Source organism: Dromiciops gliroides, chromosome 1 (genome assembly GCF_019393635.1).
Source record: "Dromiciops gliroides isolate mDroGli1 chromosome 1, mDroGli1.pri, whole genome shotgun sequence".
Classification (NCBI taxonomy): Eukaryota; Metazoa; Chordata; class Mammalia; order Microbiotheria; family Microbiotheriidae; genus Dromiciops; species Dromiciops gliroides.
Window position 1 is genome coordinate 6,966,739 of NC_057861.1, and position 26,959 is coordinate 6,993,697.

General features: G+C 43.5%; 1 protein-coding gene across 3 annotated transcripts in view; it reads right to left on the reverse strand.

The window, feature by feature from the left end:
• LOC122727469 (sodium/glucose cotransporter 1) overlaps nucleotides 1-26,749 on the reverse strand; it is a 57,842-nt gene extending 31,093 nt beyond the window's left edge. For all 3 annotated transcript variants that reach the window (XM_043965028.1, XM_043965021.1, XM_043965037.1), the window contains exons 1-5: nucleotides 26,615-26,749; nucleotides 21,823-21,894; nucleotides 8,552-8,656; nucleotides 7,599-7,658; nucleotides 7,040-7,144 (exon numbers count right to left, since the gene is read on the reverse strand). In XM_043965028.1, the coding sequence (XP_043820963.1) occupies nucleotides 7,040-7,144; nucleotides 7,599-7,658; nucleotides 8,552-8,656; nucleotides 21,823-21,894; nucleotides 26,615-26,749 (477 nt within the window). The remainder of the gene's footprint in view (nucleotides 1-7,039; nucleotides 7,145-7,598; nucleotides 7,659-8,551; nucleotides 8,657-21,822; nucleotides 21,895-26,614) is intronic.
• Nucleotides 26,750-26,959: the final 210 nt, after the last annotated feature.

Below are 26,959 nucleotides of genomic sequence, written 5' to 3' on the forward strand. Positions count from 1 at the left end.
ATTGCCTCACCAAAAAAAAAAGTTTATAGTGGCTGTGATTGCTGATAACAGTTGTAGGAGGCATCAATAGTGCCATTTGGACATCACATGCAATTGATTAAATTATAGGCTCATTGATCATTGGCCTGTGCCCCCAGGTCCATGGAAAGAACCCACTCATGTGGATGCTCCCTGGGAAAGCTGGGACAATTCAGGGATTCAGTCAATAAGTCATTCAATAGACATGTATTAAGCTTCTGTTATGTGCCAGGTGCTATGCTAAGCATATTGTTCCTGCCATACTTCCCAGGGGCAAAGAAAGCAATATGTTTAAGAACATTCCAGACATAATATCAAGACTTCAAAAAATAGGGATGTCTGCATCCTGGGCAGCCACACCCAGGAGGCAGTGTGCTATAGTGGACAGAGGGCCAGACCTGGAATCAAGAAGACCTGCATTCCAATCCTGCCTCTGACACTTACTAGCTGTGTGACCCTAGACAAGTCCCTTGTCATCTCTGAGCCTCAGTCTTTCATCTGTAAAAAAGTAGTAGTAGTAGTAGTAGTAGTAGTAGTAGTAGTAGTAGTAGTAGTAGTAGTAGTAGTAGTAGTAATAATATCATAAGGTTGATGTGGGCAGCTAGGTGATGCTATGGATACAGTGCTGGAGTCAGGAAGACTCATCTTCCTGAGTTCAAATCTGGCCTCAGACATTTTCTAGCTGTGTGACCTTAGGGAAGTCACATAACCCTGTTTACCCCAGTTCTCTGTCATATGTAAAATGAGCAGGAGAATGAAATGACTGAATGACTGAACAACAGTCCTGTTAATGTGAGACTTAAGTGAGGTAATGTCAGAACAGTATTTTGAAGACCTTGGAAAGCTAGGTAGATGTCTTTTGTTATTCTTATCTGGGCCTTCTGTCTGTGACTCCCTTCCTTTCACCAGAAAACCAAGTCCCCAACTCTCTCACTAGGCAGACACTGCCTGAAATGACATCTCTTCCAATAAATCTTCCCAAATGGACCACAGATTCACAAAATTGGAGAGTTGGAAGAGACCTCAGTGGCTGTGAAGTCTGACCCATCCATGAAAGGAGAAAAGAAGAAAAAGGAAGCAGAGAAAGCCTGTTGCCTTGCTCATTCTTCACCTCAGGTGCACACACTTCCTTGACTCCCCTGTCCTAAAAACACTCAGCTTTCACCTGGCCAGGATGTAAGTACCTTATTTTCTTGATTCACTCATGTTATTCTTCTGATGGAAGACATCCTAAGACAGAAAGGACTTCCTAAGGAGGTAATGATCTCTCCATTGTTGCATGTGTTTCAAAAACAACAAGATGGCCACTTGAAGAGATGCTATAGAGGGGACTCCTCTTCAGATATGGGTTGTTTGATGCCCCTTGTAGAATCTCAGGGGCCCACCAGATCTCAGACTCCATCTAGTCCAATCCGGGCCTGAACAGAAAAAATCCCTTCTACAATTTCCCAGACAAGTGGGCATCCAACATGCTCTGGAAATCCTCCCATAACCTCCTGAGGCAGCCCATGCTAGGGCTGATTATCTAGAAGTTTCCCTTTTTGGGATCTCTTTCTGGAGGTGATCAGTGGATTCTTTCAATTTCTATTTTAGCTTCTTCTTCTAGAATTTCAGGGCAATTTTCCCTGAGGATATCTTGGAAGATGGTGTCTAAGCTCTTTCCTTGATCATGGTTTTCAGGTAGACCAATAATTTTCTAATTATCTCTCCTGGACCTATTTTCCAGGTCAGCAGGTTTTCCCAGAAGATATTTCACATTGCCCTCTATTTTTTTATTCATTTGGATTTGCTTTATTGTGTCTTGGTTTCTCATAAAGTCACTGGCTTCCATTTGTTCAATCCTCATTCTTAGGCAATTATTTTCATCAGAGAGCTTTTGTACCTCCTTTTCCATTTGGCCAGTTTGACTTTTCAAGCTGTTGACTTTTTTCTCATGCCTTTCCTGCATCACCCTCATTTCTCTTTCCATTTTTTCCTCTACCTCTCTAACTTTATCTTCAAAGTCCTTTTTGAGCATCTCTATGGCCTGAGACCAATTCGTATTTTTCTTGGAAGCTTTAGATATAGCGGCCCTGATGTTGACATCTTCCTCTGAGGGTACCCCTTGGTCTTCCTTGTTACTGAAGAAACTTTCTATGGTCCTCACCTTTCTCTGTCAGCTCATCTTGCCTTTCTTTTACTAGATTTTTAGCTCCTTAAAGTGGGGCACTGTTTCCAGGCTGCAGTATCCCAAGCTTAAGAAGTCCCAGGTGGTATGATTTAAGGAGAATCAGGTTCTTCCCTCGCCCGGCCTGTTTCCTGGTCCTAGATGACCCCAGACCAACTTGCCAATCAACCAGCTTTGTGTGTTGTGGTTGTTAGCTCCTACGAGCCTGTGCCCCTCCCCCACCTGGGCCACTTCTACTCGAACCTACCACCTGGTTCTCAGTAGAGGTGTAGAATCCAAGTTCTGCCTTAGCACCAGCATAGACCCCTGTAGTCTCTCCCCTGCCCAGGGCTCAGCCCACTCACCAGACTGTGAGCTTAGTTCCAGACGACACTGGTGCTTCAGCTGATTCAGAGGCTCTGGGGGTCTCCTTCTCTGGTGAGGACTTCCTGAGACTGGATCTGTGTCAGGGTGACTGTGGGGTTGGGCCCGACTCCTGTATCAGCACAGAAGCTCCCTCCTTCTGACCTTCCAAGCCATTCTTGGTTAGAAGATGATTTCAGCACATTCTTCTGTGAGTTTTGCTGCTCCGGGCATTGTCCTATGGTGTTATTTGGATGTTTTTTGGAGCAATCGTGTCATGAGTTGGGGAGCTCACTGCCTTTGAAGTTTCCCTTTCCATCAAGCCTAAATCTGCCTCCCTAATTCTTACTCTATTCCTACCTCTGCCCCCAGGGGCCAAGCAGCAACAGTTTAATCCCTCTTGGATCTGACAGGCCTTCAAATACTTAGAGGCAGCTTTCCTGTACCTGTCCTGAGTCTTTTTCAGACTGAATATGTCCAGTTCCTTTCAATGATCATCATCTGATATGATGCTAAGCCCCTCCATCATCTTGGCTGCCTTCCTCTGTAGCCTCACCAGCTTATCCATGTCCACCCTAAAACGTGTCTCCTAGAACTGAACCCAGCTCTCCAGATCAGGACAGAGGACAGCAGGACTATTACCTCCCTCATGCCAGAAACTATGGCTTTCCCAATGCAGCCTTTGAAATGCTGTGAACCTAGGAAGTCATCAAAATTCACCTTTGGGGGACATCAGCCTTCTCTTTCTGTGTCCTTGTCCCCTAACTTCCCCACTCCTTTGGGGAGCCAGGGTCTTTCTCCTCATTTTCTCATTCTCTGTCACTGTCTCTATCCAATTTCTCTCTACCCTCTCCTCTTACTCTCTTTTCTCTCTCCTTTTACTTCTACTTCCTCATCATCTTCTTTCTCTTTCTCCTCTTCTTCATCATCATTATGATCATTATCTTCTTTTTCTCCTTCTTTCTTTTTTTTTTGTTTTTTTTTTAGTGAGGCAATTGGGGTTAAGTGACTTGCCCAGGGTCACACAGCTAGTAAGTATTAAGTGTCTGAGGCCAGATTTGAACTCAGGTACTCCTGACTCTAGGGCCGGTGCTCTATCCACTGTGCCACCTAGCTGCCCCTTTCTCCTTCTTTCTTCTCTCTCCTCTCTCCTCTTTCCTCCCTTCCTTACTCCCCTTCTCTCCTACTGCTTGTTGAAACAGTGATTTACACTGGGGTCATCATTGAAATTTTCCTCATCTATAAATGGAGGTTTGCATCTTCCCCTACACGCTCTAAAACTTTCTGCCTTCTTGAGCACTCTCTCTCTCCTTTTTAGCTGGAACACTGATGGTGATCTAGGGTCATTGAGCCATAGAATTCAGAACTGACTCTTCCTCCACTCTCTATAGAGGTGGGGAACTATAGGTATAGAGCACAGCATACAGTGTCAGGCACACTTGACAGCTTGATTGGTTTTATTCATGCACTTTCTCTTTACTCTTTATTCTTTTTTATAAGGGATGGTTCTCTGGGTGGGAGAAGAGATATATTGGAAAATAAATGGATTCTATTTTAAAATAATCAATAAAAATAAGATTTTAAAAAGAACTTAGAGACAAAGGAGGGCCCCAAGGATTGATTCCAACTTTTTCATCTTACAGAGAAGGGAAACTGAGGCCCATAAAGAAAAAGTAATGTCCAGAACTCTAGCCCTGTCAATGAAATTTCAGGTTCTGATAGTAATCATAGAAGGGTTGCTTTTGTGGATGCCAAGGAGGGGGATGGGAAGATTCCTGGATCCCATGAAGAGGAGCTAGAGGAGTGCAAGCAGAATAGTGAAGGATATTGAGTCCAAGCCATGAGGACTGATTGAAGAAGGTGATGGTGATAAGCTTGAAAAAGTGAAGACTCTGGCATGGGCAGAAATGGTAGCTCCTTCAAGCACTTAAAGGCCTATCTTGTGAAAGAGAAACTAGCTTTGTTCTACTCAGCTACAGAGAGCCAAACCAAGATCAAAGAAGGAAGAAGGATAGGCTGGGCAGCTAGGGGGTTCCAGAGTGCACCGAGTACTGGGTATTGAGGCAGGAAGACACATGTTCCTGAGTTCAAATCTGGCCTCAGACACTTACTTGCTGTGTGACCCTGAGCAAGTCACTTCAGTCCATTTTCCTCAGCTTCCTTATGAGCTGAGAATGAGCTAGATAAGGAAATGGCAAACCCTTTAAATAGCTTTGCCAAGAAAACCCCAAATGGGGTCAAAGAGTGTCAGACACTAGTGAGACTGGACAAAAAAAACAGGATAGGCTTCCTGGCTATAAGAACTATCTAAAAGTGGCTGCCCTGGACATATATAACTTATATAAAATCACTTGCCATTTTTAAAAAAGGAGAGGGGATAGAGGGAGGAAAATTTGGAACGCAAAATCTTGTAGAAATTAATGCTAAAAATTGTCTTTATGTTTAATTGGAGAGAAATAGAATACTATTTTAAAAAACATGTCTACCCTGGGAGGCAGCAAGGGCTGGTGATCAGTTATTAGGAGCATGGCATAGGGGATTATTAATTAGGTATCGGTTGGACTAGATGCTTCTGAAGGTCCTCACAACTCCGAGAATGTGACATTTTGTGAAATCCATTTGCATCCAAGTCCTAGTCAAACCCAGAGGATGAACCTATGTGCATCCAGATAGTCTCTGCCAACATCCAAGTCTGGGCTAGCCTGACAGGTGGTTCGAGGTACTCCAGGGTGAGGTCAGCTTAATCAGTAACCAGAGGAAAGGGCTTGGAGGGAGGTGAGAAAGACTAATACTTTTAGGTTAATTTCTATTCTTATCCCAAGCACAGGCTCTGAGGGAAAAGAATGATCTGCCATGGCAACTGTGACTCACAGCCCCTCATCACCAGCTGAACTGTGGACTTGGTGGTTTCAGAGAAGAGCTGAGCCCAGCTGCCCTCCTACAACGGTCTTGTTACACACGCATCAGTAAGCAGATCAAACCAGGGCCATTCTCGTGCTACCTCATAGAAGGTCTGTGCTGGAAGGGATCTCCAAGCCCATTGAATCCAACTCTTTCATTTTAAAGGTAGGGACACTGAGCCCCAGAGAGGGGAAGCAACTTGGCTAAGGCCACACAGTGCAGAGATCTGAACCCTAATCCTCTGAGTCCAGATCTAGTTTCTGTATTGATTATCATGTTTCCATATATGAATATTGTCTCTTCCATTAGACTGGAACTCTTGGAGAACAGGGGCTGCTTTTTTGTCCTTTTTATAGCCCTAATTCTTAGCCCAGTGCTTGGCACATAGTAGGACCTTAATAAATATTTGTTAACTATTGACTGACTTTTAGATGTGTCATCCTATAATTAGTGCCCATATTAGAATTTGATTGGATAAGATTGAATTGAATTGAGCTTGTTCAAAGGCCAAAGCAGAAGTAGAAGAAGCAGGTGAAAAAGAGGGTGAAATGTCAAGGCTTCAGTCTCTAGCCCCAAAAGGAAAATCTCTCAACTGTTTTCATAGTCCCCAGGCTAATGCTGCCTTGCTCCCTCTTTGGTCAACCTAGATCAACAATAAGGGACAGGGAACTCCATGGTCTTGGATTCAAATCCTGCCTCTCCTATCTACTGGTTAGGTGATTTCAAGCAAGCCAATTCTATTGCTCTGGGCTTCCATTTTCTCATCTGAAAAATAAGAGGCTTGAACTAGAAGATTTCCAAGGGCCCTCTGAACTCTGAGACTGAGAGGGGCTGGTTTCTGAATCACTGAAGAAAGCCCTCACATCCATAAAGTCACAGACCTGTTCAAATTCTGAAGGAGAACAGATCCTATATCTATGCATTTGTGGAAATCCTTTACATCTCCATTTATATTTTTAGCCTATACCATTCCAAGGAGAGAATGAATGAATGAATGATAAATTCTATCTCTAGACTCCTCTCCTTATGAGGCAGAATTTTACACTTTTATCTTGCTGAGTCCAAGTTCATAGAAATGTGCAAAATTCTTTCTTTTCCCTTCCTTAGGGGAGAGGTATATGGTATAGTAGGAGTCAGGTCACCTGGGTTGGAGGCCCAGATCCCACAATCATTCTTGAGTAATTGGTGCTTATGGTCCACTTGAAGAAATGTATTTAGCTATGTGACCATAGGGAAGTCATGACACCTGCATCTCAGTTTTTGCAACAGTAAGATAAGCACAATAATTCTTGCATTATGGGGTTGTTAAGGGAGAAAGCACCTTGTAAACTTTACTGTGTTCTAAAAATGAAAGTTATTAAGGAAGGGGGATGGGAATGAGAGGAAGGAAAAGAAGGGGAGTGGAGGAAAAGGCAATATTACAAGATTGTAGTATCATAGATGATCCTAGGACTAACCCCAGGTCAAAAGAATTCTATGGGTCTGCTCTCCTAAACTGTTTAGCTCATGAGCCCCCACCAGTGTGTGGCTTAACTCTCATAAACCAGGGGATACAATTCACCTAAGACAAAGACATTCACTGAATGGCATAGTCAGAGAATAGGAACTCACCGAGATCTTGGTAAAAATATAAATTAACAAAGAAAGGACAGACAGATAGATTTGTATCCGCTTCCCACCAAATCGCTTCCTCAGGTATTCTGGCATTGTCACCACCTGTAATGCATGCAGGATATAAGATCAGTACAAGATAAGGTCACATAGAAGTCAAAAAGACAGAAAAATTCCCTTGTGGAAGGTGACATTAATCCATAATTCCGAGTTCCCAAGACATAGTTTAGACATGGCTGGGAGAGTTCTGAGTTCTTTGAGACTGAGCCTTCCCAGTGGCCTGCTTCCCCAACATTGGAAGCAGAGACCAGATGAACATTCCCCAGGTGTGATGTAGAAGGAATTTTCATCCAGATATAAGTTGGACTGGATGGCTTTTTCTATCCTTTCCATCAGTGAAATCCTGTAGTTCTGTGCCAGTCAATACCTTGGGAACTCAGGGCCAAAGACCAGAAGCTAAGCTTTCTCTCCCTCCTTGGGGAGAGAAGTCAAAAGTGTTTCCCAGGATTCTATCAGTCCACCTTCAATATTTACAGGTAGGTAACCAAGTAATACTCACTTCGGCTTTGACATATATTGGTACAAACACCCAGCCCAGGACAACCACAAATAGCAGGGCCTGAAACCAAAAAGAAATCTTTTAGAAAATGGCACTATCAGGGCAGCTAGGTGCCGCAGTGGATAGAGCACCAGCCCTGGAGTCAGGAGTACCTGAGTTCAAATCCGGCCTCAGACACTTAACACTTACTAGCAGTGTGACCCTGGGCAAGTCACTTAACCCCAATTGCCTCACTAAAAAAAGAGAAAAAAGGAGAAAAAAGAAAATGGCACAATCTGACTCCCCTTCTGACCTATGCATTACCTGCAAGTCCAATGACCTCAAAAGGTTTTGACTAATGACACAGATGACCCAGAGATGTCCTTTGTCATCCAGTACAACATAATTCAGCCTTTTCTACCCTTTGACCATAAAGAACCTTAGGGATAGAATTTCTTGGACAGCACAAATAGGCTGGAGGGCTCCCCACTCAATGGTCCCAGTCCGGAAATTATTTGGAAGGCTATGCAGGACTCAGAGGATTCCACATTCTCAGTAGAGACCCAAGGCTAGCAACATCTCTCCACCATCCTCTGACCTCTCCATGAGGCTACATCCTTGCCTTTGAAAGATAATCTAATGAAAAATTTTAATGTGGGAAGTGCCATATCACTGATGAGAACTGACAGGGTGGGTTTGTGGGGTCAAAAGGAAGAAAGAAGGAGCAGTGATATTACTGCAAATTTGCAATATGACAAAGGCCAGGTCATTTCTCTCTGTGCCTTAATTTCCTCCTTGTAAAATGAGGAGCTTGGCCTGGATAAGTTCCCTTCCCCACTCTGACTTTCTCTGTTGTAAAGTCCCTCCCAGCTCTGATATATCCTGTTCTAAGGCCCTCCCAGCTCTGACATTCTCTATTCTCTATTGGAGATGTTCCTCCTAACTCCAGTGTTCCATGTCTTTGTTTTACTTACATTCCATTCAAAGCCTCCCATGGCAATGCCTGATGCTGCTCCACTCCCAGCCAGCCCCACAAAGTGATCACTTCCAATGTTACTGGCAAAGAGAGAGGCACCAATCTGGAAGCAAAAGATAAGCCAAGGTCAGAATCCCTCATGTTGGACTCTTGGAGATTATCTCATAAAAGATTCATTCACTGGAACTCTGGTCACCATCAGGAAACATGAAAGAAAGTGAGGACCTGGTCAAGGCAGGGTTCAATCTGGACCCTAGGTCCTAACCTGGATGGGGAGAAGTCTCAGACAATGCTGCTGTGAGCTATGAACAGGACTGAGAAAAGGGAAGGGGGAGGAACTGGACAGAAGACAATCCATTGGAAAATATGTGATTTGTTGATGCTGCCACTGTGTCCAGCCCCAGGCTCAGAGAGGTGGCAGCAGAAGCCCACAAGGATGTCACTGTATAGTTGAGGGGAAAAGGCATATGTGTATGAGACAGAGTACAGAATAAGGTTGTTTTGTTTTAAGTGAAAAACTGCATGATCAGTAGATAACCCTAGAACACCAGGTTCTAGGTTCTACTCTGCCACAACTTTATTGTATGACCTTGGGTTCCCCTCTCTGAGTATCACCTCCCTCTTCTATAAAATGAGGGAATTGTTTGGGGGCAGCTAGGTGGCGCAGTGGATTCAGGAGTACCTGAGCAAATCTGGCCTCAGACACTTGACACTTACTAGCTGTGTGACCCTGGGCAAGTCACTTAACCCCCATTGCCCTGCAAAAAATAAAATAAAATAAAATAAAATAAAATGAGGGAGTCGGATGAGATGGTGTCTGAGTATGGCCACCAGTTCATGAGAGCTCCCTGCCTCCCCAGACCATGGGGCTCACTCCTGCTACCTTCCTTCGAGCTACACCAGATTATCATTAGCCAAAATGACCTTCTCTCTATTCTTTATACACAATACTCTATCTCCTCCATACCTTTGCACAGGTCCAACCCTGAAATTAACTCTCTCTTAACCACCTCATAGAATCTCTCTCATCTTTCAGCTTTTCCTGATCTCCACATGTGCTGGTATCTTTTCTCCCAACTACCTTGCCACTAACTACTTTGTGTATACCTATAATTACTCTCTTCCTAGTTATTCTGAATATACTTCTCTCTAGCCTGCTTGTCTACCCTGTTAGAATGTAGTATCCATTTGGGTAGAGCTTGTCTTAATTATCATCTATGTAACTCCCAGCCTAGACTATGCTTAAGCATAGTAAGTGCTAATAAATTCCTATTGATTTCTTAATACTCAGCTGTCATTAGTTCAGAAGACTTTTCATATCAATATTTTTTTCATATCAGTATTGCATCCATCTCCAGCAATTATCTTTCCACTATCACCTTTACCTTTGGAATAATTATTAATCCTAATGCTAGATCATTAAGGGTGCAATTGCCAGCAATGATTTAACTGTTCCTGGTTAATCCCTAAATCTCATGATTCTGTCTCTTCAGTTTGGGCTCTGGGGTCTGATGGGCACCCTGAACCAGCTCAAATGGGAAAAGTCCTTGAGATTTTCCCTCCTCCCCAGCTACGCACGATGATGACAGCTCTGGATTTTTCAGGGCTTGCTCTAAAAGGTTTATGGGTTGGTGGTTCTCTCCTGCCTCTCATATGATGTCATGGAAAGAGCTCAGAGTTTGAGTGGAAAGACCTGAGTTTGAATTCTAACAGCCCTGTATGTGCTGTATCTGTTCTCTGTGTGTTTTGTGTATAATATAATATATATGTATATGTTATACATATATATAATATGTATTCATATCTATATGTTTACGTGGTGTCTCTTTCCCCCTCAGCACCCTCAGCACCAAGGACAGTGCCCAGCCCATGGGAGATGCTAAAAATACATGGATTGGTGGATTGCTTGGTTGTATACCCTCAGGTAAGTTACTTCCCCTCTCTGGGGCTCAGTTTTCTGTAAAATAAGGAAGCTGCCTTCAATGATCTCTGAACTCCTTTCCAGCTCCCATTACTTATGATTCTGTGATAATTTTTCTCAGTTTTCTTATAAGAAGTAATAGAGATCACAGGAAACCTGGATTCAAATCCTACCTTGGGCAAATCCTAGTTTGGGGATCAGAAGCTTGTCACATTACCTATTGGAACTTCAGTTTCCTCATCTATAGAATGGGAATAATCATGCTTGTACTACCAACATCACAGGATTATTGGAAGGAAAGGAATTTGGAAGCTTTAAAGCCTGGCCCTAAATAAGAGATTTTTTTTAATGTATTTCTCTTCCTTCTTTTGCAGAGGTGGAGGACTATGGGTGTGGAACACTGAATATACTGTCAGATTAAGCTGGTGCATTGGTTAGTTTCAATGAGCAGCTTTGTTTCTTTTTTCTCTTTCATTCTTTGTTGTAAGGAATATATCTCTGGGGGGGGGGTGAATGGGTGAGAGATACATTAACTATATTCCTTATATATACTTAATATATTATTAAAGCTTAAAACTGGGCCTAGAGGCAGAAACACTTGTGTTCAAATTCAGCCTCGGGCACTTACTGTGTGATCCTGGGCAAATCACTTAACTTCTATATGACTCAGTTTCCTTAACTGTAAACAATGATATAATAATAATAGCACCCACCTTGCATGATTGTAGTGAGGATCAAATAAGATAAAATTTGTAAAAAGCATTTAGCATATCATAGGTACTCTATAAATGCCTATTTCCTTTCCACTTTCCTTAAATCCTTAATAAATTAAAACTATACTAAGACTTTTGGTACACCTTGAATTTGGAAATTAAGGTAATTAAAAAACAAATACTATCAAAAATTAATTAAAAACAAAATGGAAAACCTTAACTCACTATACACATAAGGGTTTTGCTAGCATTATATTATGTTTTTCTCAGGCTTAGAACCATGGAATCACTCTCAGTTCTTCTCTCTCTTCTTTTCCTCCCCCAAGGCCAGAAGACCTTTTCTTCACTATAGCCCTCATTTTTATTCCTATTCATTTCCCTTCTCATCCCCAACCCCCAGATCAGACAGCCATTCCTACTTGCCTAGTTATTGCAACAGCCTCTGAAATTAATCTCCTTGCCTCCATGTCTCTCCCCTTCCAATCCATCCTGAGTTGACTGAATTTGAGTTGGGAGGGACCTTAGAGGTACCCAAGCCAACCCATACTCAAAATATTTTCCTTTATCATGCCCCTGATGAGTGGTCATTCAGCCTTAGTTTGAAGACTTCCAAAGATGGGGAGTTCACTCCCTCCCAGCCAGTCCACACCACTTTGGAACAACTCTAGTGGTTAAGGAAGTTTTACCTGATTTCCAGCCTAAGTCTTCCTCTTTGCATTTTCCACCAATTACTTCTAGTCCAGCTTTCTGGATTCAGATGGAGAAGGTCTCACATAACTGCCTTTCACATACTTAAGTCAGATGTCATGGTGCCCCTGAGTCTCCTTTTCTCTGGGCTAAATATTTGCAGCTCCTTTAACTGAACCTCTTAGGCTATGATCTGCAGGCCCTTTATCAACCCTAGCTGCCTTCTTCTAGACTCTTGCCAGCTTATCAACATCCTTCCTAAACTGTGACACCCAGAATGAAGCACAATCCTCCCAACATGATTGATTCAGGGCAGAGGATGATGGAACTCTCCCCTCCTTAGCTTAATAGCAAATTCACTTTCCTTGCAGCTACATCATCCTGCTAACTCAGACTGGTGCTGTCCACTAAGGCCTCAGACTCTTCCCCAGATGAGCTGCTGTCATACCCTTTCCATCTGCTCTTTCTAAAGTAGATTTTTTGCACCCAAGGGCAAGACCTTATATTCATCCCTATTAGTCAAGTCAGCAAGAATTTATTAAAGGCACTGTACTAAGTGCTTGGAAACAAAGAAAGATAAAAGATAGTCACTGACCTCAAGAAGCTCATGGTCTAATGGTTAGGGGGAACAACATGCAAACAACAATGTGCAAACAGAATAGACAGGATGAATTGGAGATAACCTGAATACAAATTAGATTTTGGCTTGTTCTAGTCACCCCTTCCGCCTTGAAAACCTTCCAGGTATATCTTTCTACATCCAGTTCTGATTACATCATTCCTTGCTCCAAACCATCCAATAGCTCCCCTTTTCAGTCATTTTTTCAGTAATATCTGACTTTTGTGACCCCCATTTGAGATTTTCTTGGCAGAAATTCTGCAGCAATTTGCCATTTCCTTCTATAGTTCTTTTACAGAGGAGGAAACTGAGACCAACATAGTTAAGTGACTTGCCCAAGGTCACACAGCTGCAAAGTGTCTGAAGCCAGATTTTAACTCAGGGTGATGAATCAAGACTTCCTGACTCCATTACTGGCACTCTATCCACTGCAGTGCCACCTAGTGGCCACTCAAGATCTCCTTTTAGTCTCTTACATACAAGTTCATGTTTCTCAGCCTGGTGGAAATCAGTGCTGGATTAGAAGCCACAATGCCAAGATTCTAAGATTTGCTGTCCCCACCAACTAGCTGTGTACCCATATAAAAGTCACTTCCTCCATCTGAGACACAGTTTCCTCTTCCGTAAAATTCAAGTGTTTGTAGAAGGGAACTTAAAGGACACCTAATCCAACCACCTCATGAGGAAACTGGGGCCCAGAGAGGTTAAGTGAATTGTCCAAGGTCCCATAGTAAGAAGTAGAAGAGATGGAACTTGAACCATATGGTCGAGCAGAACCATTGCTAGACAATAGTATCTCTAAAAACAATTCCATCCCTGCCATCTTATGATTCAAGGCAACAGAGAGGATATGGGATGTCACTGGAACTCCTGTACAACTGTATGCTACTTAACTAGAAACTTTTACCATCCAGCCAAAAATTTAAAGATACCTGTTTGTGTCTGGGACATGCCACGAAGGTCTTGGGGAGCCTAAGGGTTCTCTTCCCTTGGCTCTCAACCTTGACTGCCCAGAATTCAACCAAGTGCTTTCTGAAGTATCACAGCTTTAGGACCCCTAACCCCCATGTTAGTTATGTAAATCCTTTGGTGCCCTGGCTAACAACTCTGGTCTTCATAGCTCCTCTCTTTAGTTTAGACATTAGACCTTCACTGGACTTCAGGGAACTCTCTTGAAATGTTAGTGTTTTGGGGGCTGAGCCAAGGTGGAGGAAAGTTAGTGACTTTCCTGTGTTCTCCCCAAGAGCCCTCCAGATACCTTCAAATACTGCCATTGGACAGTTCCTGGAACAGCAGAACCCACAAAAGGAGAGTATGAAATAATTTTCCAGCCAAAGACAACTTAGAAGGTTGGCAGGAAAGGTCTGTTGTAATGGGATAGAGTGGAATGCAGCCCAACCCAGGCCGTGCCAGCACAGATCCAACCCCAGGGCAGACCCAACCCCAGCAAAACAGGAGGAAGCTTTGGGAGCCTCTGAATCAGCAGAAGTAGCAACTGCTTCTGGAACTCAGCCCACAGATCATAAGGGGGTCAAACAATTGGCCAGAAGGAGACAACACGGGTCTCTTTGCTATCATTGAGGAAAGACTCTGTTGTTTCACCCATACTCAGATCCAGGTCACAGTCTTGGGTGGTGATCTCAGCCAGGGAAGGAGCACAAACACCAGAGCTTAGGGCCACAGTAGAACAAGACTCTTTTCATACTTCCAGAGCAAAAAAGCAGGCCTGTGGTTGCTTGTAGACAAGAGCACAGACCAGAAGAGCAGTAAACATACCTCTCCTTAAATCATAACACCTTAGAAAAATAACTTACAAATTCCTAGAAGTAGCCCTGAAAACACCTACACAATCCCCCTGAAGCTTGGGTCAGTGTGCCCTCCACCCTGGAAGCAGTGCCTCACTTTAACAAAGAGTTAAAAGTCAAGAAATAGGCTGGGAAAGTGAGCAAACAGAAAAAAATGCTGACTCTAGAAAGTTTCTATGGTGACAAGGAAGATCAAAATACACCCTCAGAAGAAGATAACAAAGTCAAAACTCCTACATCCAAAGCATCCAAGAGAAATATGAATTGGTCTCAGGCCATAGAAGTACTCAAAAAGGACTTTGAAAATAAAGTAAAAGAGGTAGAGGAAAAAATAGAAAGAGAAATGAGAGTGATACAACAAATTCATGAAAAAAAGTCAACAGCTTGGTAAAGGAGATGCAGAAAATACTGAAGAAATTAAGGACTGGGCCAAATTATAAAAGAAGTACAAAAAACCAATGAGGAAAAGAATGCCTTGAAAAGCTGAATTAGCCAAATGGAAAGGGAGGCGCAAAAGCTCTCTGAAGAAAATAATTCTTTAAAAATTAAGATTGAGTAAATTGGAGCTAATGACTTTATGAGAAATCAAAAAATAATAAAGCAAAACCAAAAGAATGAAAAAATAGAAGGCAATGTGAAATATCTCATTGGAAAAACAAATGACTTGAAAAATAGATCCAGGAGAGATCATTTGAAAATTATTGGACTACCTGAAAGCCATGATCAAAAATAAGAGCCTAGACGTCATCTTCCAAGAAATTAACAGGGAAAATTGCCCTGATATTCTTTTATTATTATTATTATTATTATTTTTAGTGAGGCAATTGGGGTTAAGTGACTTGCCCAGGGTCACACAGCTAGTAAGTAGTAAGTGTTAAGTGTCTGAGGCCGGATTTGAACTCAGGTATTCCTGAATCCAGGGCGGTGCTCTATCCACTGTGCCACCTAGCTGCCCCCTGCCCTGATATTCTAGAAGCAGAAGGTAAAATAGAAATCAAAAGAACCCACTGACCACCTCCTGAAAGAAATCCCAAAATGAAAACTTCCAGAAATATTTTAGCCAAATTCCAGAGCTCTCAGGTCAAGGAGAAAATATTACAAGCAGCCATAAAGAAATGATTCAAGTACTGTGGAGCCACAGTCAGAATAGCACAAGATCTAGCAGCTTCTACATTAAAGGATGGGAGGGCATAGAATATGATATTCCAGAGGGCAAAGGAATTGGGATCACAACCAAGAATCACCTACCCAGCAAAACTGAATATAATCTTTCAGGGGAGAAATGGGAATTCAACGAAAGGGAGAACTTTCAGGCATTCTTGATGAAAAGACCTGAGCTGAATAAAAAATTTGACTTTCAAATACAAAAACCTAGAGAAGCATAAAAATGTAAACAGTAGAAAGAAATTACAAGTGATATTAAAAGGTTAAACTGTTTACATTCCTACATGGGAAGATGATACTTGTAACTCATAAGAATTTTCTCATTATTAGGGCAGCTGGATGGAGTATATTTAGACAGAGGGAAAAGGTGTGAGTTGAACATGAAGGTATGATATCTTTTTTTTAAATTTAATTAAGGGGTGAAAGGAATGCACTGGGAGATAGGGAAAGGGAGAGGTGGAATTGGGTAGAGTATCTCACACAAAAGAAACAAGAAAAAGCTTATACGGTGGAGGGGAATATGGAAGAGGTGCTAGGTAGTGAGTGAATCTTACTCATCAGAACTGGATCAAAGAGGGAATAGCATAAATATTCAATTGGGTATAGTAATCTATCTTACTCTGCAGTAAAGTAGGAGGAGAAAGGGATAGTGGGGGGGGTGATAGAAGGGAGGTTTGATTGGGGCAGGGGACAGTCAGAAGCAAAACACCTTTGAGGGGGGACAGGGCGAATGAAGATAGAAAACAGTAAATGTCATGGGGAGGGAATAGGACGGAGATAAATAGCAATAGTAACTGTGAAAAAAATTGAAGCGAGTTTCTCTGACAGGCCTCATTTCTCAAACACATAGAGAACTGAGTCAAATTTGTTAAAATAAGAGCCAATCCCCAAATGATAGATGATCAAAAGATATGAGGTTTTCAAATGGAATAATCAAAGCTACCTATAGCCATATGAAAAAAATTCTCTCACTATTGATTGGAGAGATGCAGGTCAAAACAATTCTGGGGTACTACCTCATACCTGTTGGATTGGATAATAGTACAGCAGAGGAAAATGACAAATGTTGTAGGGGTTATGGGGAAAATGTGACATTAATGCACTCTTGGTGAAGTTGTAAACTGATTCAAACATTCCATAGAGCAATTTGGAACCATGGCCACAGGGCTATAAAACCATGCATACTCTTTGACCTAGCAATACCACTACTAGGTCAGTATCCAAAAAGAGATAAAAACGAAAAGTTGAATTTGAAATTGAAGAGATGCCCATCAATTGGGGAATGACTGAGCAAATTATGGGATGAGATTATGATGGAACACTATTGTGCTTTAAGAAATGATGAGCAGGATGCTATCAGAAAAACCTCAAAGACTTACATGAGCTGATGCAAAGTGAAATATAGAAAGTAACAGCAATATTGTAAGATGATCATCTGTGAATGACTTAGCTATTTTCAGCAATACAATTTTCCAAGACAACTCTAAAGGACTTATGAAAAATGCAATCCATCTCCAGAGAAAGAACTGATGGTGTCTGAGTACAGAATGAAACATAATTTTTAAGTTCCATTTTCTTAAGTGTTTTTGTATGTTTTCTTTCATAATCTGGCTAATGTGGAAATGTTTTGCATGACTACACATGTATAACATATTGAATTGCTTGTGTTCTTAAGGGTGGGTGGGGAGGGAGGAAGGAAGAGAATTTGGAACACAAAGTTTTTAAATGGATAGTAAAAGTTGTTTTTACATATAATTTGGGGAAAATAAAATTCTAAATAAATAATAAATTTTTTTAAATGTTAGAGTTTTAAAGAATCCTAGAACTGGAAGGATCCTCAGTGATCATACACTTCAGCCTCCTCACTCTAGAGGAGGACATTGAAGCCCAGAGAGATTTTTCCTACAGGATTAAATAGATAGTAAATGAGTAAAGTGGGCAATAAGGATAGTTGGATTGATGGGCTTAGAAAGTCCCTTCCCACTTTGAATTTCTAGGTTTCTAGGATTCTAACTTCCCGATCCCAAAACCTGGCTGCTGCTTCTTGTTGGCTAGCCAGCCTTTAAAGGCCAAGTCAAACAACATCCAGGATCCAAGGATCCGGGTCACCTTCCATGAACCCTGGTAGGAAATAATGACCTCTTTCTGCCTCAGTTTCATCACCTATAAAATGGAGATTGTACAGTACCTAGTGAAGGGTTCTTGTGAGGATCAAATGAGGTATTTGCAAAAATACTTATATAAATGCTTATTTCCCTCAGGTTTGAAACCAAGTGTCCAGACTCCAGATTCAGTGGGTTTTTTCTTGCCAATATTGTGCTTATTTTATACATAGGCTCACAGAAGTCAAGTGACAGGCCCAGAGTTACACAGTAAATATGAATTTGAACTCGGGTTCCCTGGCAACAAGTCCAGGAGGTTTTATACATACCATGATACCTTCCTCAGACTCTTCCTTTCCCCTTCCACAGGCCAGGCCCAGATATAACCCTGACCTCAAGCCCTAGGCTAACTCCCTATCTCCAGCTGCCACCCCAGCCCTCATCCCAGCTACTGACTGACACTTGCTAGCTAGTTGTGGGTCACAAACCACAGGGAAGAAAAGGCCTCTGTGGCTGTAAGTCAGCTCTTCTCTTCAGTGGTTCATGCTGGGCTAGACTTCTCCCACCAACCAGGTCTAGGACTTCCCCAATTCCAAGAGGCACCTAAGTATTTCAATAAGCCCTGGGTACCCCCCAAAGGGTCCAGATCCCAGATTTAATCTAGAAGGACTCACTTCCCATGCGTAGGGAGGCCCTGAAGTCCAAGTGGTTTCAACAAATATTAACCAAGCTTCAACTATATACAGAATACTGTGGGGACCACAAAAACAATATGATCTCTGCCCCCTACATTATATGGCATGGACATCACAAGCGTGAAGAAAGTGCTTTGTAAATATGAAAACCCTAGAGGAATGTTGGTTGGTTGATTCATTGGTTTGGGGTGGGGGGTGAGTATACCCATAATTTCATTGATGTAAGGAACACTTAGTGTGGTAATCCAACCGATGAATTCAGACAGATCACTAACTTCTCTGGACCTTACTTTTAGAAAGTTTCCTGAGGCCTTGAGTGGTTAGGTGACTGCCCAACAAGTAGGTGATAGAGGCAGGATTGGAACCCAGGTCTTCCTGCTTCTAAAGACAGCTCCCTGCCCATTATGATAAACTGATTTTCATTATAAGATGATGATGATGAAGAAGATATATAGATACATAGATAGAACTATCTTTTGTCTTTCTTTGTATCCCCACAGTGTCTGGCACATAGTAGGCACTTAAATGCTAATTGAATGAATAAATGAATGTAAATTTCTTGAGAATAGTAACTGTGATTTTGTCTTTTGCATGCAAATTTTTATTGTTGTTGTTGTTGTTGTTATAAGTTTGCAAAGCACTTTACAAATATCATTCAATATGTAATAAATCCTTGTCAGATTGGGCTGATATAAATTTGAGCAGTTCTGAAAAATAATTCATTTCTGTTCTTGGCCAAGTCACTCAAGAACATGGGCTCAAAAGAGCAAAGTTTAAATCATTCTTCCTTGTGTGATCTCGGATGATCACTTGACCTATGTGGGCCTTAGTTCCCTCTTCTTTCGAATGAGGGGTATGGACCAATGGTCCAGCCCCTTGGAGCTCTAAATATGTGATGCTATGATCCTGGGATCATTAGGGCAACTAGGTAGCACAGTGGATAGAGTGCTGGGCCTGGAGTCAAGAGGCCATGAGTTCAAATCCAGCCTCAGACACTTACTAGGTGGGTGATCCTGGGCAATCACTTAACCATGTTTGTCTCAGTTTCCTCATCTATAAAAATGAATTGGAGAAGGAAATGGCAAACCACTCTAGTACCTCTGACAAGAAAACCCCAAATACAGTCATGAAGAGTCAGACACAACTGAACATAAGCATGTTGAGCCCCCAGGGATGGTCTAGTTTTTATATTGATATTCCCAGTACTTAGCACATAGTAAGAGATAGATGATTTTTTCATTCATTCATTCAATGAATCAAACCAATATGTTGACTGTATCTGACAATGTATACCTAACTCAACATCTATGGTCTTCCAACACTTTGATGAGAGTCTGTATAAATGCTTTAAACCCCTAGGTTTTATGGTCATCTCTATGTTGATGATTCCTATATCAAGATAGCCACCCCAGCCTCTCCCCTGACCTTCAATTACACATCATCACTGCCTAAACTCAACATGTCCAAAAAAGAACTCATCACCCAGGCCCTTCTCCAGATCTTTTCTTCTTCCAAACATCCCTATTTATGTCAAAGACAATGCCATCTTTCCATTCTCCCAAGGCCATAATATCAGCATTATTCTGCATGTCTCCTACCTGGAGTGCCACCCCAGAGAGCCCTCTCTTCTCCCTTCAACCACTACTGCCCCCCTTCCCCAACTTCTTTGTCTTTAATTATTTTGAATTTATTTGCATTTTTCTTTATAATTATTCTACCCCTCACACTCCTACTCTCACCAGCTCCCACAGTTCATTCCCGTTTCTATAGCCCAGTTACAAAGTGTGGGGGGGGGGGGGGTCCACAGCACTACTACTGAAGTAGTCAGTCCAAGAATAATTACCTCCATTTTACAGATCAGAAAACTGAAGTCCAAATGGAAGAAGGATCTTGGCCAGAGTCCCACAGTTAAATCTCAAGCTCTTAGCCTACCTTGCCTTCTTTCTTCCAGTCAGCTGGCTTTTATTATATTTATTAAGCATCTAATATTGGCCAAGCACTGATGATACAAAGGCAGCTACAGAGAAATTATGTTACAGTGGAAAGTGTCCAGAATGACTGGAGATGGCCCCAGTTGGTTAAGGTAATTGGGGTTAAGTTAAAAAGTCTTAGACAACTCGAAATCCTAAGGTCCTAACAACATATAGAAATAGTTAATGTTGGAGAGGCTGTGGAAAGACAGGTACACTAATATGCTGTTGGTGAAATCATTAATTAGTTCACCCATTCTAAATAGCAGTTGTAAATTATGCCCCCACAAAAGCGACTGAAATCTTCAAATTCTTTGCCCCAGAGATCCTACTGTAAGAGTATAGCCCCAAGTGGTTAAAAAAAAAAACAAAACAGAAAGAAATGTCACATGTACTGCCCAAATCCTGACAGAGAGGAGGTGGACCCAAGGTGCAGAATGAGAAATACATGTTGGACATGGCTGATACATGGACCATTTTTTTATATTGCTTATTGGTTTCAATGATTGTACTTTTCTCTTTTTCACAAAGGGTAAGGGATTTAGTGGAAAGGAGAAGTAACAATACTATCATCCTTGGAGAAGAAAAGTAGTCATTGGAAGATATTTTTAAATGCACATAAGAGAACAGAAGGACATTCAGAAGGAAACAAAGGTAAGCAGGACAGATTGGAAAGTAACATGTTGAATTTATTATATATATACACACACACACACACACACACACACACACACATAAGCAAGATGTATATAATAGTGATTTGTGGTTTCATATATAATTCTCTTTTTGTTCTACTTTGTACACAGAAATGTTTACTATTTGGGGGTATTTTGTTCAGTTTGAATTATTTTTAATTTTTTTAAAGGCCCCACATATACCAAAATGTTCATCCAAGCACTTTTATGGTATCCAAGAGCTGGAAACACATTGTATCCCCCTTGATTGGGAAATAGCTAAACGAGCCACGAATGGAATGAAATATTACCCAGCTGGAAGAATAGTGAATATGAGGAGTAGAGAGAATAATAGAAGACTTGCATGAACTGATGCAGAGCAAAAGTAAACAGAACCAAGAAAGAATTTTCTATGGTGAACGCAACAAGGTGGACAAGAAGACAAAACTGAATGCTGTGAATTGGTCTTGGAGAAGATATGAAAAAATGTAGTTCATCCTTTTGTTGGAGAGGTGGGGGTGATGGGAGGTTATGGATGTGGGAGGTTGCTGTTAAATGTGTCTGTTGATTTTGCTGACCCATGTTTTTTTTTTCTTTTTATTGTTTTTGTTACAAAGGAAAGCTCTCTGGCTGGAGAGGAGGAAGGGATTCAGAAATTAAAAGATACAAAAAACATAAGGCATCCACAAAATGTTTATAATGATAATAATAAGTCCTATGGTCCTGAGATCACTTATGAATAGGGAAGGTGCCCACATGCTGAGATTCAGAGGTACCCAATGGAGCCAGGCCTGAAAGGTGGGAAGGCATCAGTGCCCACAAAGCCAAGAAGCATATGGATTCCTTAGAAGAAAACAGCAAGTTGAGACACAACCCAGTTCCCAGAAGGGGACTAAGGACCATCTCTGGTAACACTCACCGGCCACCACACCATGCTTCGGCCTGCCAAGTAGAAGCCTCCAACAGTCCCACGATTGGTTGACAGCATGGCCTAGAAGGATAAGATCAGAAGCTCAATAGGTACCCAGGAGATGTGATCCTCAGGAAGAACACCCCCTTGCCATTCCATACCATACCCCACCTCACTCCACAAAATCTTGCTCTGATGCCTCGTGGTGGTGTGGAGGTGACTGTGGACCTTCAAAGGTTACACCAATGCAGTAAGAATCCTAACAGGTCCTGCCAAGCCAGAAAGGCTTAAGGTACAGGGCTGGCAATAGACAACTGTGTCTGCTGTCCAGCAACCAGAAGAGGAAGGAAAAGGGGGGAAATGAATTGTTTGGCCACAGTAAACCATGGAACAAAGGAAAATACAAGCTGGCCTTTGACTCTACTGGAGAACCCTTCTGTGTGTGCACGGACTGTGGTGAATGATAGAACAAGAGCTGAGCTACTGACACCCTAAATTAGAGATCCACTTGTCCAATAATCCTCTGGGATTAAGTTATGAGTCAGTGGGGAGGAGTCAAGACAAAATGAACAGGTATGGATGGGCTGCAAAAATGGAAGTATGGCCACATTGGTGAGATCCCAGACTCCAAAACATCTTTGTAGCTCTCTCTATCTCTCACTTGAGCTTCACAACAACCTCTGTGAGAGGAGTGGGAAGAATATTGTTCTCCCCAGTTCTCAGATGAAACAGAGAATGGAATTGACCAACCCTAAGACCATACAGCTGGTTATTGAGAAAACTGAAAGAAGGAACTAAGATCTCCTGATTCATGTAAGGCTCTCTCCCCATCACACTACCCTGCCCTTGTCCCTCCCCATGGCTCTTAAAATCCCATCTCCTACAGGAAGTCTATTCCAATCCCTCTTAATTCTAGTGCCTTGCCTGTACTGATTATCCCCAATTTATCCTGTCTATGGCTTTTTGTACGTGGTTGTTTGAATGTTTAGCACACAGACAGACAGAAGGACACACAGACTGGCTGTAATGTCTCCCCTGGCCTGCCTTTCTCCTTGCTATTTCCCTACTCACAGACTCTCTCTCTGCCTAGACCCTGGTCTTTCCCTCAAGCTCCCCAGACCAGCATCTCCTACTGGCTCTTGTCACTGCACCCAGTCTGTGCATCAAGATGAAGCTTCCAAGCCAACTGGCCCCCCCACTCTCCTCCCTCCAATTCCACCTTCTTACACGGCCATCTTCCTAACACACAAGGTGCCATGGTTTGAATCCTGGGTCTGCTGCTTATTCCCTAGGTAACCTTGGCTCATATCCTGGGCCTCAATTTTCTTCATCTGTGAAATGGAGAGATTGGACTCAGTGACTCTAAGATCCCTCCCAGTCCTAAATGTTTGATCCTCAGCATCACCCCTGGGGGAGGCTTACTGCCTAGATGACCTTCAACAAGGAAGCCATGTAATCTCCCTCATCTCTGTCCTCCCCTGTAAAATGTTTGTTGGAGGGAATGGAATGATCTCTGAGGTCCTATGGTTGTAACATCTGAAGACTCAAACTCTTAGCACTCTATGATTCTAAGAGAGAGATGACTAGGTGGTTGAATGGTTAGAGCACTAGGCTTGGAGTCAGGAAGGACTGAGTTCAAATCCAGCCTCAGACACCAGCTGTGTAACCTTGGGCAAGTTGCTTAACCTCTGCCTACCTCAGTTTCTTCAATTGTAAAGTGGAAATAATAATGGCAACTCTCTCCCAGGGTTGTTGTGAGGGTAAAATGAGAAATGATTTAGAAAGTGCTTAGCACAATGTCAGGCACATAGTAAGCACTTTACAAATGTTTGTTTCCTTTCCTAATATGTGATAACTCTAGGACATTCATACCATCAAAAGAGATGGAGAAGCAGTATTAGATTGAAAGTTAGAGGGGCAGCTAGGTGGCACAGTGGATAGAGCACCAGCCCTGGAGTCAGGAGGACCTGAGTTCAAATCCAGCCTCAGATGCTTGACAGTTACTAGCTGTGTGACCCTGAGCTAGTCACTTAACCCCAATTGCCTCACCAAAAACAAACAAAACAAAAAAAAAAGAAGATTGAAAGGTAGACTATCTGGGCTCAAACCCCACCTCACTTTGCACTGTGACCATAGGTAAGTCACTTCCCCTAAGCTCTCAGGAGCCTGGACCTGGAGCTATAAAGGACCCTAGGGCCATCTAGTCCAGCCTGCTCATTTTACAGATGAAAAGAGTAATCCCACAGAGTGACCTGCCCTGGGTAAGATTTGAACCAAGACCTTCTCTGACTCACTAAGCCCTCCAGCCCTTTATCCAATGCTCCATACTGCCTCTCTGTCCTCCATTTCCTTCCTTGTAAGATGTGGGGAATGGGGAGGGACCAGGTGGCCTTGAAGGTAACTCCCAGCTTTCAATCTCCCATCTAAAAAAAAGAAAGAAAGAAAGAGGGGAAGGAAGGAAGAAAGAAAAGAAAAGAAAATTTTTTAAATCTCCCATCTACACAATATGCTGCTGCCAGGAAGGCTGGGGGAGGTTTGTCAAATCGATACAAAGGGCTAAAGAAGAGGACACGGGCAGTGTGGGAACAAACAGACCCAGGTGCTAAGGTGCCATTATCTATGTGACAGTGAATGAGAGAAGGCCCAGAAAGAAGGGCTGGGGGCTGAAGGCCCTGGGGAGAGGCCAGGAGGGGGCAGTCCTGGGTCCTCCTTGGAGAGGGAGGGAGATAGCACCTCTCACGGGGGATGTTCCTTCTCAGGACTCTCCAAGCAAAAAGAATGGGAACTGGAGGCTATTGGGGGCCATAAAGTGAGGCAGCAGGCTCTAGAGAACCCGGTTTATGAGCAGGAATAAAAGCTGAAATGGTCATCATTGGATGAAATGACCACTAATGAGGCATGAACATTGGGAAGGTGTAAACACCTCAGGGGCAGGAGAGAGCAGATGAGCTGAGGAGAGATTAGCAGAATGCATCCGGGAGGAGTTGGCCCTTGGGAAAACACCAGCAGGGCTGGGTTCGAAGGGCCGTGGGGCGAGAACAGAAGATGGGGTCCCATCAGTGTACAACCTGGCTCCGACCCTGCCCTGGCCTAGGAATGGCTCCATGGAGCTCCACTAGCCAGAGCCCAGAGCCGGGAACCAAGAAATCTAGGTTCTCTGCTCCTGGGTCTGCTGCTAACTCCCTAGGTAGCCTCCAGTTCTGCATCTCAGTTTGCTCCACTTTAAATGGAGAAAAGCACAAGGGAATGGCATGATTCAGAGGAAAGCAGGCTAGGAGTCCAGTGATATACTGTGGGATCTCCCTGTGCCTTGGTTTCCCCATCTGTAAAGAGAGGGAGTTAGACTTGCTGACTCCTGAGGTCTCTTCTCCCATCAATGAGCCTGGGATGATCCCAGGGGCCAGCTGGGTTAGAGCCACAGCCCTGTCTGGTTTGGACAATTTCTGAGTAATCAATTCAGTACTGTCACTGACTCCTGGGGGAGTTGGGAGGGGGGAATCCTCAGTGATTCCTGAAGAGTTAATTCTCAATGCCCTCATCTTCTGAGCCACCCACAGTTAAGCAAGAGAACCACACTCACCCCTGCCTCCTCACTCAGCCACCTTTGCAACCAGCGAACACACTTGGGAAGTTTGCTGGCTAAGCCACCCCCCTTCCCTGTCCCCTGGGTGTGCCCTGAGAACAAGTTTCTCTGGTTAGGTGCCATGTCCCAGTAGTGCCTCTCTTGAAAGAAAGGCTTCTCTCATAACCTGGGAAGAGTTGTGAGTGTCTGTCTGCAGCCCCAGGCCCCTAGGCATACTGGCCCTCCTCACTGGGATCCACAGGACACTGGAAGGCTTGGCAGCCCAAGCGGACTCCTCTCCATTCCCAGACATGGAACATCGGGTAGCCTCTGGGCTGAATTTGGGGGTTGCCAAAAGCTTGACAACAGTAAAAGGTTGTGTAGACCTATTTTCTATACCTACATATCCGGGGCTGTAGAAACATTTCTCAGGGGAAGAGGTCACAGTGGAAAAGGTAGAAAAAAACCCGTTCTAGCCTTCTCTAAGTTCCCCCTCCTTCTTTTGGATTCTATGCCCGCTTTCTGCTTAACTGAGAAACTCTACCTTCCCTTTTCCCACTACGATTCCCGGACCCTCCCATGATGCCTGGTAGGTGGCCCGTTCTCCAAGTCCCTTCCCTGACTTCTCACCCCCGAACTCCCAGCCCCTTGAGCCTATCGTTAGCCTGGCCTCCTTGGGTCCCCTCTACTGTAGACTCAGTCCCTGCCTCCCCCCACCTTCCCATCCCCTGCTGCCTCGGTCGTTCCTAGTCCCTCAAACTATCCTCGCCTTCCTGAGTTTCAGAACTCTACCGAGAGGCCAGAAACTCCCCCTCACTTTCCTTCTCTCTCCTCCCCCAGTCCCTCTTCCTTGGCGCACCAGGGTGCTGCCTCAGCCTGGGCTTTCCGGCTGCCTGGCTCCCCTGCTCCCTCCCTGCGCCCGCCTTCCCGTGCTCCAATTCTCTCCAAGTCTAGGCTCATAAACTCGCCAGCTGGAAGGATCTTTAAAGTTTAGCGGCCAAGTTGGGAGGGTTCTAAGAACCTGAATGTCTGTCCGAGCTGGGACGACACTTAGAACAGACTGGCAGAGCTGAAAGGGCCCTTGGAGAATGTCATCTCTGGGAGAGTAGCTCACTGGCGCAGTCCCCCTAGTTTTAGGCTCAGGAGGGTGAATGACTTATCCTAGGTCTTACAGTCACCCCTTTAGCTCCTGCGGTCCATGATCTCCTGCCCTTCCCCTGGCCCTGGACCCCCACATACCCACAGCCCCACAGCCATGACCACGACGAAGTAGATGACAATGACTGAGATGTCAGCAGCACTCTTAATGCGGTCCGTCGCGAGGATAGGCGCGGGGGACCCGGCAGAGACGCTGGGGGTAACGGTGATGTCCATGGTGGCAGGTCCGTCCCGACCGACAGAGAGAACGTCCTGTGGAGTCCCGCTCCCACTGCCTGGCTCCTTATAGAGCCTGTGTGGGGGCTCCGAGTTAATGATCAGTCCCAGCCGTGGAGGGCAGGGCAGAGGAGATGGTGGAGAATAGGGTAGGGCAGGGGAGTGGCTGGAAAGGTGAGAGAGGGAGGCGCCCGCTGGGTCTGGGGGATG